Source organism: Sinohyriopsis cumingii, chromosome 6 (assembly GCF_028554795.1).
Source record: "Sinohyriopsis cumingii isolate HCF-2022 chromosome 6, ASM2855479v2, whole genome shotgun sequence".
Classification (NCBI taxonomy): Eukaryota; Metazoa; Mollusca; class Bivalvia; order Unionida; family Unionidae; genus Sinohyriopsis; species Sinohyriopsis cumingii.
In genome coordinates this window covers 66,789,803-66,811,061 of record NC_142966.1, presented here as the reverse complement: position 1 = coordinate 66,811,061, position 21,259 = coordinate 66,789,803, and the positions used below count along the sequence as shown (strand labels likewise).

The 21,259-nt window shown below is 37.3% G+C and overlaps 1 protein-coding gene across 1 annotated transcript in view; it reads right to left on the bottom strand.

Annotated features, from left to right (window-relative positions):
* LOC149797119 (metabotropic glutamate receptor 5-like) overlaps positions 1 to 15,552 on the bottom strand; it is a 124,861-nt gene extending 109,309 nt beyond the window's left edge. The window contains exon 1 of the mRNA XM_089960713.1: positions 15,108 to 15,552. Coding sequence (XP_089816839.1) covers positions 15,108 to 15,552 — 445 coding nt within the window. The remainder of the gene's footprint in view (positions 1 to 15,107) is intronic.
* Between the last annotated feature and the right edge of the window lie 5,707 nt (positions 15,553 to 21,259).

Genomic DNA, 21,259 nt, shown 5'->3' with positions numbered 1-21,259 from the left:
CACAATGGAAACATCAGTTTGCCTTGACAATGGTGAGGTAAGACGGGATGGTATAGGTTCGTGGGAGGCAAACCTTTACACTTGATCAAGCCTTCGTATTGTCGAATGTTTTTCAGGTCGATGTGTTCCGTGAACAATTGTGGGTGCCCTGCAGGAAAGCGACAATATTTGCACACGTAGGGATACAGCGAACACACGTCCAAGTATTTGATTTCTTCTCCTTTCTCTTCGTCGGCTTCGTACAGCAAACAGGTGGCATTGGTCCTTCCTCCGTACAAACTATCCCTCGGGTTCAGGGGGTCCATCAGCTTGTAACTTTCCACGACACGTTTAAACTCGGGATCGGTTTTCATACGGTGATCGTACTCGTGTTCCCACATTTCCACCACTTGGTATCCTTGCTGTTCTAACTTTAGGCGTCGCTGACAAGTGTCCTGGTACAGGTCTTCCATGGTTCGTTGTAAAAACTGATTTTTAGTGCCACGGTCAGGGTAACAGACGGGACATCCGTGAAATAAGCAACCGTTAAACTCGTACACGATCTTGGGGTTTTCTAAGTCCCAGCCATCGACCGAATGCGTTCCGATGGTCTTTTCGCCTCCTCCGTTGCGGGCATGCTGAATCCATTTGTCTTCCTTGTCGCACAAGTAATGTAACCAGCGTAGGGCTTTGACCGAGTATTGACGTTTGACATAGTGGGTCGTTTGAGGACTGATGACAGCCACGGTGTTTTCAGGCATGAATCGTTGTCGATACACTAAGGAACACGCTTTGGCAATGGTGCAAGCTTCTTTCAAAGGATAGACCCCTCCGTGTTCCATGAACAGTTCTCGAAATTTTCCACAGCAACGCCGTAAAATGTCCACGTCGGAACGACAATACTTTAGCATTTCTTCCTGAAAGTCGAAGGGGTCAGAGGCATGAGCCTGGTACCAAGCGTAGAAAGCTTCTCGTTGTTCGGTACGCATGTTGTCGGGGTCGTAATAGTGAGCCTCAGGTAAATGGGGTAGAACGGCGTGTTGATTGGCTTCCGTATTGAAAAAGTATGGAAAGTACCCTTTAGCCATTTCTGTCATTCCAAACGTTTTAGGCATTCGACTCAAAGGCATGGCTAAGTAACTCATCGAATCTTTAAACTGTACTTGTCCCACTTGCATGAAAATGATTTTGGCTCCGTTCAAAGTCACTTTAGGACGTTCGGTGCCATGTTCCGTATAGTATCTGAGAAGAAACTGTCCATCGTATCCGGAGAAATTGTGAGCCATCACCGTGGCATGACGATGACAATCTCCGTAACGTTCGATGTCCTCTTGGCTCCACGTCTTGTCGATGGGGTCTAAGACCCATTGGGCAAAATCGGCTAGCGTGTTCGGTCCTCGAAATATTTTTTCACGTCCTCCAGGAATTTTACTGCAGTGAGGGCAATGACTGAAGATAGGTTCTTGAATGCACTTCTCGCACGCTCGATGAGCCACGCAAAAATTAGGAATGTGAATGCTGGTCTCTTGCATGCATTCGAAATCAAAAAAGATGAAATTGACTTTCTTCTTGTGACCGTCCTCTTTCTCTGGTGGAGATTGGTATTTTTGCACGTAGCATTCGTGTTCCTAGTCCACGATGTGGTGACAAATGTGACATTTTTTCTTTCCTGAACATACGTGTGCCTTGGCACTATTGGTACGTAGGCCGTGTCCACACGTAGGGCACAGTCTCAGCAGTTGACAAGCGCATTTCTGCTGTGAACCTTGCGTCTTCAGATGTTGTTGGTAACAGGCAGGGCTGACAAACGTGCGCAGACAAGCAGGACAATGTACTCTTTCTTGCCCTTCTCTCAGACAGGGTGGAGAGGCCAAACATCCTGGGCATTTAGATCCACAATGCTTGTGTTGCTCTCGATTATTATAACCACGGTCACATTTCTCACAGTAATATTTGTATCCCAGGAATCCGGTGATACTGGTAATGGTATCGAAATGGTCATCGTGATGATAAAGGTGAATGTATTTTCCGTCCTTAAAGTCTTTCCCTCGAAACAACAGAGGCCCGCACACTTCTTGAGGGTACACTTTCAAGGTATATCGTGGAGCTAGGGCATCTTGCAATTTTTGCATCTCAGGAATGCCACAGGGTTTGTCTTTGGGCAAGTCAGCTTGTCGTAACAGTAGTTCTGCTTCAGTTCGTTGTTTGGCTCGGTCCGATTTTCGAATAGTCTCCCAAGCTCTTTTCCATTCTACCGTGTCGTTTTTGTTGGCATAGGTTCGTCCCACCACGATGGCACGGGCTAAACACATCTGGTCTTGAGGGTTGTTAATTCGGACGAGACTTGTTTTGGTGTTGCGAAGGTCGTCCACCAACAAAACCTTTTTGCGTCCAGTCCCTTGAGGAGGAGAAACGTGGGCCATTTTCAGTGTGGCTTTTCCATCGGTGATGTCAAACTGGTCATTAGATTGTTGTACGTGTTGAATCTTGTCCATGACTTTGGAAGGGGTTAGTTCTGCGGGTCTGCTAAACTCGATCCAAACAAGGGATTTCAAGCTGTCGTGATCTATGGATAGTGTCAAGCGATCGTCTTCTTTGGGTTGACATTGTCGCTTGAGTGTTGTGATCAAAGAATCTCACATCTCGGTGATAAACCCTTCTGCTTTCTCCATTGGTACGTCGGACTTGAAATCTTTAAACTTCACCGTGTAGGTGTAAGCCGTGGTTCTAAATTTTCTAGAGGAGCACTTTTCCGTCTCTCGAATGGAATAGTACTTTTCAGGGTTGACTAAGGGTGGTGAACTTTGTTTAGAGGGTTCGGATTCTGGTTCACTCATGTCCTCTTCAAAATCACTGGCATGAATTTGTGCCAAGACTTCAGCTCTGGTACGAGGCGATAGATCACGTTTCTGCCTCTTACTTTCTTCTTCTTCTTTCTTCTCGAATGAATAGGATCGTTTCATCTTAAGTGCAAAACGTCAAATGACTCAAGTTTAAACACCATAGACTAATTTATAGTCATGGCAGACCAGCGTATAAAAAAGGGTGTGTGTCTTGTCCTTTCACTATTCATTTCACTCTCAAACCGAGCACAACGATGGAAGAGACTAGCCAAATCGAACGTTTCATCAGAGCTTTGCGAGGGGTCATTAGAAAATTCTCTTCAGACCAGCCGACGGACTACTCTCCTTCCTTTCGAGATAAAAGGCAAGATACTTGCTATATCTGTCAACCTGTTATTATTGTCAAGAAAAAGGACATTGGCCTCCAGATTGCCCAAAAAAGAAACAAAAGAAGTCAGAAGAAGAGAGGGATTCTTCAGAGGAAGAAGAGAGGGATTCTTCAGAGGAAGAAAGCAGCCAGGTGAAGAAAAAGAAACAGGAGAAGAAAAGAAGAAGGGAAGAAAGTGAGGAGGAAGAAGAGCTAAAGACTGTGACGGTGAAGAAATTGAAAAAACAGAGAGAGTAAAAAAAGAAACAGAAGAAGTCTATGAACTTTTTAAAGTGTTTTGTTGAGAAATGTGAATTGGATTGTAACTATGGATAAAAGAATACATTAATTAGATAAGGTAAGTGTCTTTGAGTTTTGATTTTAAAATAAGAAGCTACACTCACGCACTCATATACACGTACTATAGGGGTAAAATGGGTTGATTTCTTTTTTTTTTTTTGAGTTATTGGCAATTGAAATTGTATTTCGTTTCGAGAGACGTGGGTGGCCCTGAAAAGGGCCTTTGGTTTTTTTGGTGTAGGGGTGAGTTTAAGCAATCAACTTTAACTGCCTTCAGCCTTTGCCACGGCCGAGGCCTACTTCTGATGATGATGATTTGGTTCAAATCACTAAGGGTGGTACGGCAGGCTTAGTCACAGGGTTGGCGTGTTTAGCTCGGGAAGGTAGTATTCTCTTCGGTCGTGATAAAGAAGTCTGATACATTTGTTTCAGACTTCTTAACTCCGCTAAAATGTCCGACAGTACCGTGACGGTTTGATTTTCAACCTCTTGTTTCTTTGCTGCTACTTCTTCTTGTTGTTGTTTTTTTCTTACCTCTTCTTGTTGCTGTTGCTGTTGCTGTAGGAGAAAAGCTTGTTCCGCTTCCTTTTGTCGTTGTATAAATTTCTCCATTTCTTCTTTCTGTCTCTGTCTAAAATTCTCCACTTGCGGTAATGAAGAAGGAGACGAAGGTTCCGGAACAAATTCTTGCGAGGTAAGAAAATCAACAAAATCCCAATGTACCTCTTCTGAAAGTAAGTCCGGGTTCCCTTGGGCGGTCTCCACTGCTGGTGCACCCCAATGAATCGTTTTCTGAGTTTCCGTCATGTTGAATCACTGTCGCATAGATTGACTGAACACAGGCGCTAGCGAATCTCTATAGACCACGTGACGTCACAGACTGCTCTCTTCGGATTGGATGCGGGCTGACTGAATTTTGTCACGCGTGTTTGGATTGGTCAATGAACTCAATCCGTTTCAATCCTTCCTCTCCCTATAAATAAGCGCATTTCAGCGCAATCACTCACCTGTTCTCGGAGCGTCAAGATGTGGACCGACGTTCAATCTTCCACCCTTGTGTCAACAATGATGTTCAGGACGGACATACCCATGTATGTCCGATCCAAGTGGACTGTTGTCGATAGGACAGATACTAGTCTATGGATGAGAAGAGTTTACATAGAAAGACAAGGATGCCTCAAGAGGGTACTTGTGTATGGACCTGCAGTTAGAAGGAGTTTAAGAAGAAGAAGATGTGACAGATGCCATCTGTGTTAATATTAACATAAAACCAAAGGCCCTTTTCAGGGCCACCCACATTTCTCGAAAAGAGAATGACTTTCCATTGCCTACCCCTTTTTTATTTTTTATTTTTTAATTTAAAAAAAAAATTAAAAAAATCCCATGTTCAGTTGCCTTTGTCCCTAGAATGGATATTTTTTTTCTCCCATTGTTCCAATGCATTTGTCCCTAGAGTGGATATTTCCTTTCTCCCATGTTAAATTCCCTTGTCCCCAGAGTGGATGTCTTTTTGTTCCCATGTTAAATTTCCATTGTCCCCAGAGTGGATATTGCTTCCCATGTTAAATTTCCATTGCCCCCAGAGTGGATATACCCCTTTTAACATTAAAGTCCCCTTGTCCCTAGGGTGTCCCCATTCACTGCTATCTATTCGCACAATAATATAGATTTTTCGATAAAGTTCAGAACTTTAATACATGAAACCCTAACGAACGCTAGAGATTTTATATGATTTACATTGTTCATGATATAAAATAACACATACCTAAATTGTATCAAAGAAAGACATATTTAATAAAGCAGTGTTTAATAATGAAATACCTTCCACCATGTTCTTTTAAATGTGCTTGGTGATATATTAATTTATCTAATATTCAACGAAGTAAAAATCAAATCTTCCAGAAGAGTGCAAAGCAGTGTCTTTCGTCTGTGAATTCAATTATAGCTACAGATGTTTACAATACAAATTTCAAATGTAGCCAAACCAGTGAAATCCCATGTCGATAAGTCCAAACTGAGAAGGAAATACCATAGTTAACGATTTGTGGCATCTAGATCTAGTCACTCAAAATATTTTGCTTGATACAAAAGCAATTGGAAATTATATTTCATCAATAATGTGTACGTGCATGGATTCAGTTCAAAGTTAGTTTTTGAAATTATAGCTGTATTATATTGAATGAGGTCATGCACTTATTTTTCAATCGAGCAATATAAAACGCTGAAAGCAATATGGAAAAAAGGTCCCAACAGAACAGGCATCTTCTTGAAATGATATATTGTGGCAATATATTTAATTGCCTTAATTTTCATTTATGTTAAAGTCGCTTCTGTCGTTTATATGCCTTAACATTTAAGGGGCAACATTAAAGTGGCAATAGAATCGAACGTTTACTCTAGAGAACCCATCGTCACCTATACGGACGAATCTTCACATTAATTTGCGTTCGAGCCAAATGCCATGCTAAGTGGACCGTATGCTTTGTAGTGATATGCATTTACCAGTTGGAACAACCTCGTCCTTTTCCACTGCATTCTAGAAAAACCAAAGTGAACATAAGTAGAAAAAGAAAACATCGAATGTAAACATTTGCCATTTTGAATTGCCATCAAGACCACGGATATCATTACGTTATATGATCTTCATAACGTCACGACAAAATTATATAACGTGTTCGAACTAACAGCAACGCAATGAATAGTTCCAGACAAATGAAATCGAACATTTTGTTTAATTTTTTCATTGCGAAATTGCAGGTATAATATTAAACATTAGATTTGCAGGTATTTCATCGATTGTTGAGTCGTCGTCGAGTGTTGTTTTTTTTTTCCAAGACCTACACAGTTATAAGACTCTGTTCTTCTCACATTAAGCGGGATCTTCGTTCGATCAAAAAGTTACCAATTTGGGTATCACAACGGGTCCCTTTCGTAACTTGACCCGCGTCGAAAATAAGATGAGACTATTCTGAATGATGTTTTCCATCACTAGAAAATTTACAGCACGTTAGCCATAAGCCCCCATATCAGACGTCAGCCCTTCTTCCCACTTCTGCTACCCATAAGAAACTAATAAGCCTTCCAAAAACATAAGCTGATTATTAAACAAATTCAATAACCGTTGAACAAAAGGTAACCTATCTTCAAATAGCTATCAAGGAGTTGCATACGACTCTGAAATGAGTGAAGAAAGGCAAACAGGCAAGCGAAAAAGCGAAGAAATAAGTATTCAATTTACCAAGGACTTATTTACTTCTTAACTAAATTGCTCAGTGAAAGTTGTATAAATTTCATTCATCCAGCTTATGACACAGCCATTGATATTTTTAAGGATGGATAATTATTAAAAATGCTTCAAGGGTATATTACTTAACCCAGTTGTTTTGTGGTCAAATGCACACCACGTCTGAGAGCTCCGTTCGAGAGAAATAATTTCGTAGAATAAGATATTAAACTACTATAGATATCAAGTTTTGTTTGTTTTTAATTAAAGTGTGCCTTTCTTTATATATGGAGAATTAAACGAGCTACAATTAGCTGGACGCATCAAGTACACAAAGAGTAACCATGCTTCACCACGGCCATACAAATTCGATGGCTTTCAATTCCCGAATGCTCATGATCAAACCTATAGTTCTTAGTATAGATGCATGCTTGAGGCAAGCATCTATGTGGAGAAAGTATTTGCCTCGCAGCATTTGTTGGATCTACACGTGTTTGGAACACGTGTTTTCAGTTTAGCACGCAAAGAATCAGGTCCTATTTCAGTAATTAGTGTTATGAAGCCAAGCCTATCAAATCATTACAATTTCACCAATAAAGCGTTTGATCTATAATTGTTTTGTTACAAATAGGATAAACTCTCAAAAGATTGTTATTACTAAACTTTTACTTTCCGGTATCATCCAGTCATGGCCAGACAAATCCACATAGAGTCTAGCTTTATCTGTTTGAGACTGGTTCCCATTTTCCAACATAATTAATACGCTGAGTCCTTTAGATGCAGCATCAGAAATGGATGACTAGTAACTTTTCGTGCTTGTGTTATTTTTATTTTCAACTTAACTTAAACAATTTTAGTCATATCACTAAGATGTATGCAGTGTCGCAGTTTATAGTGATATCTGGCACTTGGACATCACGCTGCAGATATGTAAAATCATTTCCCACCCAGTCACATTATCCTGACAACAGGCCTATCAGTCCAAACACTAACCTCTTAATGCTGAGTGCCAAGCGATGCAGCTGCTACGACTATTTGCATAAGTCTTTGGTATGACTCAGACAGTATTCGAACCTGCAACCTCCCTCATTATTTAGAGAAATGCATACAAATTGGCTCGAGTGTGGAGAGATCTATCCTACATAATCTATTAAATAAATAAATAATAAATAAATAAATAAATAATTTAAAACATGGGCTTCCCATTTAATGCATGTGAACAATCCTGATAAGACGTTTATGAATTCCACCATATTCGGAATCCTTTTGTAACAGCATGTTCTCTTGGTACGGTAAAATACATACACACGTTCTCGTGGGCTTAGCTTATATTGTAAAATATTTGTAGCTCAGATCAGTTTTTAAATTATTAATATATGCCATAATTATCAGTAATCAGTGCATTTTGTGTCAACGACATCAATTCTCCTCGTACGCAGTGTTCTATTAAGTCATAAATTTTCCACCTGAATAATGAGTGACCACGCTCCCTTATTGTCGTTCATTGTGGATGTTGTATCCACGACAGAAGAGATTCACACCCAGTGATAGAAATCACATATACTTAGAAATAAAGATTTTACATGAAAAGAATACAAAAATCTGGCCCAGGCCTTAATAAACATCTCAGATATTGTCTTTACGTTGCGACTGTTCAGTTACCTATTGCTTGCTTTCAAATTATGAAATTTTCCTTGAACGTTAAACAGGCATTATTGTAATACAATAGCAATAATATCTTACCATTTCCTGAAATCAGTTGATTATTTATCTATGGAAATTGGTTCTCTCAAACTTTATAAATTCTTCAACTCCTTTCCCTAGAATATAACGACTTTCAGGAATATACAATTTAAAATTAAAGGGTTATGTTTCATATAGTTTATTTTGTCTACATGTCATAAAAGGCTTCATTACTGTCAGCACTTGTTGATGGGGTCGGGGCAGGTACACTAGTCGCACAAAGTTTCCGTCAAGCAACATTTGCATTTGGAGGGCGTCTCAGTAATTAGTTGTCCTAGTTATTGTCATTTTTAACGCAGAAAATGAAACTGGATATGAATATTACCATCTTAATAACTTCAAGAACTGCAATGACGCGCAATAACCAACCCTTGGAAATACTTTCATGTTTACTCCCGCTCCCCACAGATATTTTCTGGCACAACATTTATCTAAATTCTATTCTTGAGTGTCTTATTATGGCAGCAACGATTTGAAATTTTGATAAAAAGAAAACGTATCATTAGGTACCTGAAGCAATACCAAAGCAAATCAACAATCTTACATTGGATAAATTTAATAATTTAAAATTTAATAAAGAAAATAATGCAAGTCAAAGAGATACATAATTTTGAATTTATAAATTATTTAGACCTGAGAAACATTTCAGACAATAAATTAGCATTTTGATCTTGAAAATATGCTAAATAAGAACACACTCTACAGCAATGTTTCACAACCCTGTCGCTTATTTATGTTTTTCTTAAACACTACAACTCAATACAGTGCGACATATAATGTAATAATGAATGACCTTTTGTAACGTTTTGACGTAATGGTCGGTAACAATTTTAGATGCTTATACTTCCTGTTGACATTTTTGTCATCGGATGCAGCAATGTTGCTACACACGTCAGCCTGATTGTGTAGATTTTTGTTTAATAAAAACGTTTGATTTCTTAACACCTTGCCATTCTCTCAAAACCTTCTTAGTAAATTTAGACCTTGAAGAAATATTGCTAATTTATCCAGCAAAGTTTCCAGACTTGTATACTCGGCGCTGTTTGCAGGGAATTTTGCATTACACGACCACGTTCTTCACTGTGGATGGTTCTATTCTATTCTGAAGCAGTTATATTGTGGGTTTTAAGTCTACATTTCTAAGTATAAACCCACACTTGGGGATTTTTAATTTAAACTGTTAATCTGTTTTAGCTACCTCTTGACGTAATTAATTACAGAGTGCGCCAGTAAATTAGTCTTGTCGTTCAGAACACAATAAGTATGAGCGCGGTGAATATAATGCGAATTTAACAGTGCAAAAAATCATTAAAAGAAAGAACAAAAGCTATCTCATCGCTCTAAAAGCTTGTGTCGCCCAACGAGGGAACACTCGTGTTAATTTTCGCATGAATAATTGTTTGTATCGTATTTATATGCACGTCAGCACCACACTGGCTATATTGTGTACGTGTGTGAGTGAGAGATATTTTTAGCGAAGATTTACAAAAATGTTTCAGTCATATCGCAATGTCTACAGTGCGGTAGTTTCTAATGATTTCTATCCGTGGGGCATCATGCCGCAGACACCTAACATCATGTCCCAACCAGTCACATTTATCCTGACACAAGGCCAACCAGTCAAAGCCTCTTAATGCTGAGCGCAGAGGCAACAGCCTGTACCATTTGTAAAAGTCTTAGGTATGACTCGGTCGGGGATCGATCTCGAGACCTAAATCATCCGAATCAGACACTCTAACCACTTAGGTGACCGAAGTGGTTTTTATGGTGCTGATTATAAGGTACGTTTCAAAAATGTAAAGATAAAGGAATTCAAATACAAACTCTATAGTAAAATTTTAAATTAACAAAATTATCAAAGCATATAATTTACACATATTATGAACCAGATGATTACGTTTCCATCAATTTATTGTTATACACTACAAAATGATATAATATCAAGTCTAAGGACAGTACTATTAATATACATTAAACACTTGGACATCTTTGGAGCTATACAATTGCTGCTGAGGAAAACCTGAGAAGGAACTCGCTAGAACACGAAACTAATAAAGTTTCCCGAAGAAAAATGCCAGTAAGAACCTAGTGGGTAGAGGAAACGCTATACCTGTAGACTTGATGTCATAATGCTATATAAAAGCAACACCAATCTTGACAATGTAAACAATCACACGTCAAATCATTTAAATATTCAACACACTCAAGAGAAATAAATTCTGCATACATATATCTGGAATGAAAGTTTATCTCATGATCTCATAGCCTAATCATTTTGATCCCTTTCTCTGCGGGATTTTCTTAGATCAGTGCTGGAATCTGGGGTCAAAAGTGAACTTAAAGCTATGTGCCAGCAGGTGATTGGGACTTGTAAAAAAGAAAAAAAAAAAAAAAAAGGGCAGCTTAATGCCAAAATGAAAAAATAATGATATTGGCACATGCCGATTGGAGAACATGACAGTCCATCCGAAAAGTGCCAGTGGCAAGGTCTATATAATGGATAGTAAAGGGACTTTACATGTATCATATTGGTCATATATTGCTTTATGATTTCTAGGTCGAGGGAGGGAAATGAGATTGAAACATATTGCTTTTTACATGCAGGAAATAGATATGTGCTAAATCGGATGTTATGTGTTTGGAGAACAGTGTTATGTCGTGCCTCATTGAAGCTTATCACCAACTATATTGGTTTTTTTCTTCAAGACAAATGTTAATTAATACACAGTACTTACTGCTGACATCTCAACGCTCTATACTACAGTCAATATTGCACACAATAAAGATCCTGATCTGCATTAGCATAAAGCGCGTGCAGTTCATGGCCTACGCTGTTTGTTTTATTGATTACTCCTGACAAATTAAACAGACCGAGATCTGCCGGCGCATTAAGCGACGGCTGATCTAAGTCTGTTAAATTTGTTAGGAGTAATAGTTGAACAAATATCAAAGATCCTTATCTGCCAACACACTGAACAACGGCAGATTTGGGTCTATGATGTTTGCAGCAGGACTCGATTATTTATAAACGAGTAATTACGGTAATATGTATGCCGAATCCGGTCACAGTGGTAATGTTTCTGCATTATTGAAGAGAGATTATATGGTGCTCTAATTGAAATTAGGTAAATTCATGTAACTAAATGAAACTAAACAAATGTAATAAAAGAAACCAGATATTTTCACAGCAGTCCGTAGATTCAGTTTTCGTTTCTCTATATGCATTCTTTACTTTGGAATCACTATATAAGCTGCACGAGTGTATCATAATATGAAATTATGACATATAGAAGCTGAGCTTTGGGACTGTATAAATGGGCATTTACAAAAACGAAGAGCGGAGTGGTGGACCTGAGACTTGGAAGGGAGTTGTATACAAAGGCCGCTGGCATGATTTGAGTGTTGTGGGTCCCCGGATCCTACCCTGTCCACCGCCCTGATTGCAACTGAACGGAGTAAGATAACTAAGTGGAGTAGAGTAGTGGATCAGAGATGTGAGTCAAGATGCATAGCAACTGAACGGAACTAAGATAACTAAGTGGAGTAGAGTAGTGGATAAGAGATTTGGAGTTAAGTTGCATAGCAACTGAACGGAGCTACGATAACTAAGTGGAGTAGAGTAGTGGACAAGAGATTTGGAGTTAAGTTGCATAGCAACTGAACGGAGCTACGATAACTAAGTGGAGTAAAGTGGCGGATCAGAGATGTGGAGTTAAGTTGCATAGCAACTGAACGGAGCTAAGATAACTAAAATCCACTAAGGTCAATATGATGAAAATATCAACTGTGACTAACTTTGGTAAACATTATAGTGTATATTTTTTCCAGATTTCTTTCATGACAATGCTTCATTTCAGCACACTACTCGAAAACTACATGGTTGGTACATACGATCATCCCATCATTCCAAAGTTAAATTGGACTGATCACTAGTAAAAAGTAAAGGAAAGTAAAAATGCATAAAGTTAATCAGTGCATTCAGTACATGATATGACATTGGTCACAGTAACCTGTATAATGTAATTAATGGATATGGACATGGAAATGAAAATTGCCACCAGAAAGTTCACAACAGTTACCAGTGGAAATAATTTTTTTATCTTTATATTATCAAACTCTATCTATCTATCTGTTTGTCTGTCTGTCTATATATCTATCTATAAATGCTCTCTTCTCTCTCTGTATGTATGTATGTATGTATATATATATAAAGAGAGAGAGAGAGAGAGAGAGAGAAAATGTAAATCATATGGCGAATAAAAAAATTACTTTTATATCCACTGGAGCCCGCATAGGATCGAGTGTATCAGGGACTGATTAAGATAAATGCAACAAAATGACAACGAACAGTGCAAAACCAGTTTATAACTAGCCCAAGCGCATTTCTGCCATGTCTGGACATTTGTAATAAAATTCATATCCGTAATATTATTTCCGATAGGAATACTGGTCGGTGCAGTAAGGAATACTGGTCGTTATACTATGCTAAACTTACCATTACACCAGTGCAAAATAGATTTCAGACAAGACGTATTCTGATAAATGTTTTAGCGTTTTGTTTGCTGTACAGATACACTAGAATTAATTGGCAATGAGTTCTCCAAATTTGAGGATATGTATTTATTTTCGTAATATAAATTATATGGTTTCACAATTTTTTAAAAAAAACCCCACATAGACTGAAGCTTTTTTGAGGATTCATTAGAAATTTAAGGATGAGAAATTGTAGAACCACGGCGGTTATAGTGTAGAAAGGATGCCGAATCCCTCAATCAGATCAGTCCAAGGCTAATGTGATGCTTACATGTGTCTTAGCACATTATAAACACTATGCATTGATGTGCATCGAAACACCAGACATTCAAACTCAAGTTTCTAAGTGAGACAAAAGCAACAAGAAACATCAAATTTGAGCATTTGTATGATATCTCTTTCAACCCACTTTTCAGCTTTTGTTGAATATCTTTTCAGATCCGATACGTCATTGATTTTCCCTGTGGATTTGCTAACCAGTGAAGACGTTTACTAGCATTCAATATAAAACAGCTTTGAAGTCTAAGCAGAAAATAACACGTTTATTGAGTTCAATCTATTGACGTTGGCGGTTGACAACAAAGCTTACATGTCTCAGTCGGCCCATTCCATGTTGGTCACGTACACTAAAACTCACACATTCAAATATTCAAATGCAAATCATTTTATAAAATTCAACATAACCTCTGCAGATTATATATATATATATATATATATATATATATATATATATATATATATATATATATATATATATATATATATATATATATATATGATCTCAAACATGAATAAACATGAAGAAGATAAACGATGAACTAAATTGGTTTGGAAATACATATATGACCTTTTACACGTGAACACGTCCATATATGATCTGTTACACGTGAACACGTACATATATGACCTGTTACATATGAACACGTAATCTAAAGCAATGGTTAAAACAGTCACGATTGAAAAACTACAGTAAAAGTAGGTTTCAAAGTTTACAAATTCATCAAACAATACAATTTATTCATATTTAGGAACAAAATGCGTATTTACATGAATGATATTATTGTCGGCATGCATACTGAGTCGACTTACACTATTATCTGTTTAGAAACATATAACGGATATTTTATATTTTAAATGCCATCACAAAAAATGATTTGAAATCTTTGTTTTTCTTTTGGCATATGAATGTTTCAATTTCACCTCGATTTCTCTTTTGACCTCTCCCCTCTCTTTTACACAATACTATAGGGCGTGTAAGTTTCCAAGCTATTAGTGGATAATTGCTCTGAGCTGGTGATCAAGCCCCCAACTACCCCCGAATATAAGAAATAAAGATAGGTTGAGAAACACCACAAAATAATGTTTAACTGCTATTTATGAATGGTGGAAGATTGGGATGTTCAGCTTCATGATATAAAAATAGAACGCTCTTATTTTATCAACCCTGTCGTTGTTTGTGTGTGTGTGTGTATTTATAACGTAGCTTTAGCAATTTTTCAGTCATATTGCTACGATGTCTGCAGTGTGACAGTTTGTAGTGATTTCTAGCACTGAGGTATCATGCCGCAGACATGATGCTCCACCCGGTCACATTATCTTGACGCCATTCCGACCAGACCTAACACTAACCTCTTAATGCTGAGCGACAAGCGAGGACGCTCTAAGTACAATTTTTATAAGTCTTTGGTATGACTCGGCCGGGGTTCGAAAACGCGACCTCCCGCATCCGAGGCGCACAGTGTAACGACTTAGGCCACCGGAGCGGTCCCTCTCAGTAGGTGTTTACATGTTCTTGTGTGTTGAAATATAGATCAATCAATGATTGGTTGCAGGGAAACAAGGATACACAAATTAAATGCTACGTCGTATGAGAGTATATACTTTAACGCTAATCTTGCTGTTTATATATTTGTCAACGAAAATGGTAAGCAATCCTTACGAAAGCGATTAAGGAAACAGTAGTAACGTTTTAGTTTATCAAGATCAGTTTGTACAATACCTAATACGCTTTTGTAGGCGTGCTAGCGCTGAAGCAAGACAACGAGTCAGTTATAAAATAAATATACAACTATAACGAAAATGTAAGCATACAGAAAATTATCAGAGGAATCGGACTTACCGTCAGTGTGAACTGTTGAGATGTATGTCCAATTATATCTTAGAACTATATCTACCAAAGCCTGCGCCTGGTACTTGTCCGAAGGCACAACTCGTACGAAATACTTGTACAAATTTTTTGAGCTTAGATCCATACTGGTTGCAGAATACCCTATCTGAGGTATATGAAACATCTGTAACATATTCTGGACTTGTATAGTGTTTTGACTTGACCCTGGTCCAATCAAACCAGCGATCGGCTTTTCCTCTTTCTTTCGGCACGACGACCCCCGGGTGTCGTTTCCCTCAGACTTGTCCAGACTGGCTATGGAAGTCTTAATGAAATCTATACTTTGTTCCATTGCAATAGGAGCATACCAGCATGAATCCCTTATGTCCCATCCCAGGGTAACATTTGGCAAGATATCCGGATTACTATTGATTTCCTCTACAATCAAGAAAAACATTTCGACTCTGTGAATCCCATACTGCTCCCATATTTCGCCGCACGTGCGAGTATATTTGCTGGTGTCAGAGGGAGCCCGGTGTACTGGAAATAGAGCTCCGATTATGATGTCTCCCTCTTTCTTTGCGAACCTTTGCTTGCACGCAATTCTTAGTGTAAATATGGCCAGCATGAATATCAACACATTCAAGAATCCTTGAAGTAAATGCGATTTGCAACGATGCATGATACAATATTACTAGATTAGAACTGGAAAGAAAATATTACATTCAGTTTAGTGCGTTAGTTATAAACGAGAATAATGCAAGTTTTTGTGTTAAAAATACGATATCCATTACAAGTGCTTTGACTGAGTCTGTCTATCTTACATCAATAAATCACGGAAATGTGCTCGAAAAGGTGATAGGACACAGTCATATAATGTGTCCAACAGCTTCTTTAATCGATATCCTGTGTGATCAGGTGCAGTCATGCCTTCTTTATGAATTTCTCTTGAGCTTGTCTACATAGTTTCCACTGGCAGCTCTGCGAATGACACAAACTGAAGAAAATTTCCTTGGGGAATACTATTGTGACACTTCCGTTGACGATTGTCTTCGTGTGAAGTCAGTTGTATATGAACCTTACTAGACAATATATTCAGTTTTGAATATCACTCGCCAGTCTTTCACAAGACATTGAGAATAGATGCTTCCGATAATTTTTTTCCAGATATTCGTGCAACAGATAATAGCTTAATCTAATATACCGTAAACAAGAAGTCCCTAAAGCAACTGTCTGCGGCATGCAATAGCCTGTGACATAAGTGCTAGTTTTGTGCAAAGCGTTAAAGAGTAACAATGTTTGCGACCTGTTATTATAGAAATAGTTCTCCAGTGCTTGACTCAACTACGACGTCAACTGTTCTTTTGTATTTATTTTCATCCACGTTAATCAATACGTATTTTAAAACAATCATCCAGTTAGGTATAGTACAGTTTATTATTGTCTCATTACTTTGGCACTTTAATATCCAACAGAAGCAAAAATTTACACATTAAAGGTCAAATTTGAAACAGCGGTGTTCTTTAAACGCACTAATAATTTAGGATGCCTTGAAATGATGATGTGAAAATTACTGTAATCTCGTCTCTGGTGTGGCAGTCATTATATTATCGACGTTGATAATGCTCATTCAGGACTCAAAGCAAATATCCCAAATGAACGGTTTGCTTGGCTCTCTGCTATTAATATAGTAAGTTGTTTTTCTTCTTCTCTCATAAATCAAATTATAGTTTCAGACTGGTGTCATTCCTTGGATCCCTTTGAATAAAAGGCACACACAGCGCCATAATCCCGATTTTCAAATAATTAATACTTTCTAGGACAAAACCTTTGCAAGGCAACAAACTATTGCGGATATTTTATGTTTATCGTAAGGTCTCTTATTCTACGTTTGCATCTAAATTTGGTGTGAAAAGAACATAAAACGTCATCTCTAATTTATTAAGTACTGTCAAGAATGAGTGGTATCATCACATACGTTGCAGACCGCCGATGTCATTAGGTGTCTCTGGCACGCTCTAATATATTCCAACAATGTCGTGTTATACGGCATTATACTGCAAAAAATAAAATGCATATTTTAAGTAAGGTAATATGTAATCTTCAGAATAAAATTGTAAAAAAATTGTTCCATAAAGAACACAAGACGCTTCAAACATACAGACACCGAAAGCCTATAAGTGGCTTTAGAATCATGGAAATTTTAGCGACGACACTGTAAGTCTTGACAACAACTGGTATATTAAATATACATGCTTTTATGTTGAACTAACTGATGTACACATCTTTTAATGTATAGAGGATCTTAGGTACATGCTTATGGTTTTGTTAAATGCGTGAAATTAGTTGAATAATGGTTATATTTTGTTTTTCGAAGCAGAGTATTATAGAATTAGTCCAGTTTCAAAGATCCATTTGAAATGGACATGAATGTCAGATCACATTTATCACGTGACTAAAATTTATTAATTTATCCATTAAGCAAAACGCATACCTGTACTGAAGTGATCATTACGTACATCGGATACGTTTGTTTTGTATTATATCCCGACGTCATTTGCAACATGAGGTCAGGATGGAATTGACTAAATATGAACTCTCAAATTGACCCTGTAATATCAAAATGGTACAACTATTTTGGGAATACGGAATAACAATTATTAAATAGTGCAATCGGAATGATTCATGCATACAAGCAAATGGACAAGTGAGGTTATTTATGATTACAATAATACTATTTAACTACAGTTGATGCACATTTTCAAGAAAATGAAATGAAAAATATGCCAATTCGTACTGGTGTAGGCATGGTGTGACAAAATATGATATGTGATATCCATTTCTGCGTCACTTCGAAAATGGAAAAACTATACATCATTTCGTTGCCTTACATACATTCTGAGAAAGTACTACCATAACAGCAGTACAGTAGAGGTTTCGTCCTGAATCAGTCATATGAATCACAACCAAATGCATTTAGTTAATATTCCACGCGTGTCTGTGTCGGGAGTTCTGCATATTCAGCAAAGTACGATATGCATTCATAAACCAGACCTTTGCTACAATCAAGTACAATCGCCAATATGTTTTCCCCAACTTGCTTAGTGAGTCACACGTCAAGACCCATTATGTTTCCATCAATCCACGCAGCGGTCTTGTCTGATACCGTGTAATACTAGTCGCATCCTTACCTGCTGAAATTGAAGCAACGGCCAATAGCATGGCAGCATTTTCACTGACTTTACAAGTATTAACGCATACGATAGACACTTTCTGGTTATACCCCACTGTCTTGAGAGCTAACACATACAAACTCCAATAATGTACCAGATAGAAGTGCTGTACCTGAGGCAACTTCACCTGCTGAATTGAAGAATCGGTCAACAGAGTTGCAAAACATATACCAGTTTTACAAGCACCTACGTAGCTAACACAGCCATTCTCTGGCTATATCCTCGACCTGAAGATCTGCGACTAACACTCTCCAGTAATCTACCAGAGACCATATAGACGCTTTCCGATAATCTATTTGAGAACGACTTAAACGATCGTAATAATGCAAGTACTTAGCTGCTGGATATATCGCAAGGCAAGGAGAGACATTGTGCATTTTTGTTTACAAAATTATAACTAAAGCACATATTTGACTTAGAGAATATATATTAATAATTCAGCATTAATAGTCAAGAAATAAGTCTGAGAATTTGTTTAGCATTTAGTACGACGTGTTTTTCGGCTCTGGGAACATACATTAATGTGTTTTCATACTCATTACTACAATTTACACATATAGTTAAATGCTTCAATAATTTGTTAAATATAAGAGAATTATGATTCAAATCTGTATACAAACTTCATCTGTGAAAGTTTTACAAAATATGCTGCGGTTAACAGCAGTCATAATCACCAAATTATCTCTATCCACAGGTTGTATTCCTTCCTGGCAAGTAAGAAAGACATGTTTAGAACGCATGTGAAGAAAATCACTAATTTTGCTTAAACAGTAATACTAGTCTGTTCTTGCTATGTCCAAATTGTTTAACCTTTAACCTTTAACATATTTATAGGACATTTTGTGGCATAACAGTTTGCTTGTATCGAATGGATACGGATTCGAATCGTACTATTGTGCCAGCCCATGTCGACTACCGTGGTTTATCTTGGTCAAGGTGCTATAGTCCAATTAATTCGGCACCAAACAAAACCTACTTGTGGTTTTTTTTTTTTTTGTCTTCTGGATCCGGCACTCAGCAGTTTACCGTGTATGTTCTACTATGAGTTGTGAATAATCACACAGAACATATACCCAGTAACTAATTTTTCTGTCCCAATTCAATGCAAAATAGCACACTGAGTAAATATAAAGTCCACCTCATTGGATTTGAACTCGCTTCCTCTTCAAGAGGAAGTGGGCTTACATAATGTTGGACTACGCAAGGGTCTAAGAAAAACATCAAAATGTATTTCTTGATCGCAGTGTTATCATAGAGAAACTGTATTATTTCACTTCAATGAATTATTAAGATTATTTCCCGCAAAAAATGTAGTAATTCACGAGCAGGAATAGTAACTCTCTCTCTCTCTCTCTCTCTCTCTCTCTCTCCCCCAATTGATTAATTCTTCTTCAGGTTAAGGTTCAACGTCACATTATGAATCTTTTGCTGTCCTCGTAAAAGGAATATTTTAGTACTTTATTCCGTTTAACTACTGCTGTCTTTTCGAACATAAAGGAAAATATCAAGTGATGTGTTATCATAGAAAACTCAATTAAGATATTGGATTTCTCTTTTTGTTTTTCACAACGAGTACCAAATCATCTTGATAGTTTTACAGGCAATAATTTTAGGCCCACATAGATCATTATAAGGCTGTCTCTAATCTCGTGAGATGTATGCAAGACACGCAAATACAAGATATGCCCCATGAGCACACGTCTCAAACAAAGTAGCCGCCGTTTGATATCTTCATCGCCATATTACAATTTTAGCATTCGAAAGTGATTGTCAAAATATTCTGATCCTCTGTTCATTTTCGTATGTAATTTAACATTTGACACAATTTACATATCATGTACTGAAGACAGGAATACATTATAACCTTGGCATTCAATTATCTTTATTACTGAAACTTTAAATCATTAACATACAAATCACGGATAAAACATTTTCTAATATTTGGATTTAATAGTCTATTGTTATTTTATCCAGCCCATAAAATAGAGGTATTAAAATTATTTTACGCGTGTCCCGAACGATATCCGCTATTTGAAGTTAATTTATTGAACTGTAGCATGGGACAAACAGTCTGGCCTGAGTTCTCTGAATCTTTGATGATTGAATACATCAAAGTCTTAATTAATTTCAGTATCCATTGTCAGGAATAGGTTTCGACTCAGCTTACACTGAGCTGGATACATACTTCTAACTGAATTTTTTAAGGGAACTTGTCAACCATGTTTTGTTCGTATCCTCTTTGGGTACCGTTAATAGCAGCTACCCTCGTTCTTGCTTGTTAAAGACGAAATGTGGTGTCAATGGTCAGTTGAGTGTACAAGTACATTATTTCAAGCATTATATAATTATTTGTTGATCTGCCATTAACTAATTAGCTAAAGTAATTCGAATCAATGCCTTTAAACAAAATAAAAATTCCTCGAAAAAACAAAATAAAAATTCAAAAGTAACTGAAATAGCAAGTGGTCCCAAAAGTTATATCACGAGTCCTAATGAACAAATTTCTAATTTATTTCCTGTGATGTTCGAATTACAAACGCGCGCTGAAGGTGTTGATGTACCTGTAGTCTTGAATGCGCTATTGTACCAGTGCCGTGAAATGTGATGATGCGCTAACAGTCTTCCAATTTATAACAGTAATATAATGCAATATGACCTTGTTTGACTTCACTAATTTAAGTTAATGTTTCCATTCAAGAATATTATTTAAGAGTGTCTTGTAGTTCCAGTGAATAAATAATTTGAATAAATAAATTCCACCCAAATAAAATACTGAACCTAACAATACGATAGATCTCTGCTGCGTATGTTATTGCAGGAATGCGTAATTTCTAAAATTAACAAGAATATAAATAGCTCTACATTAAGCATTTCTGGAAATACTAAGAATTAATGGAATTTTTTTTATTCTAGAATATTAAAACTTGATTA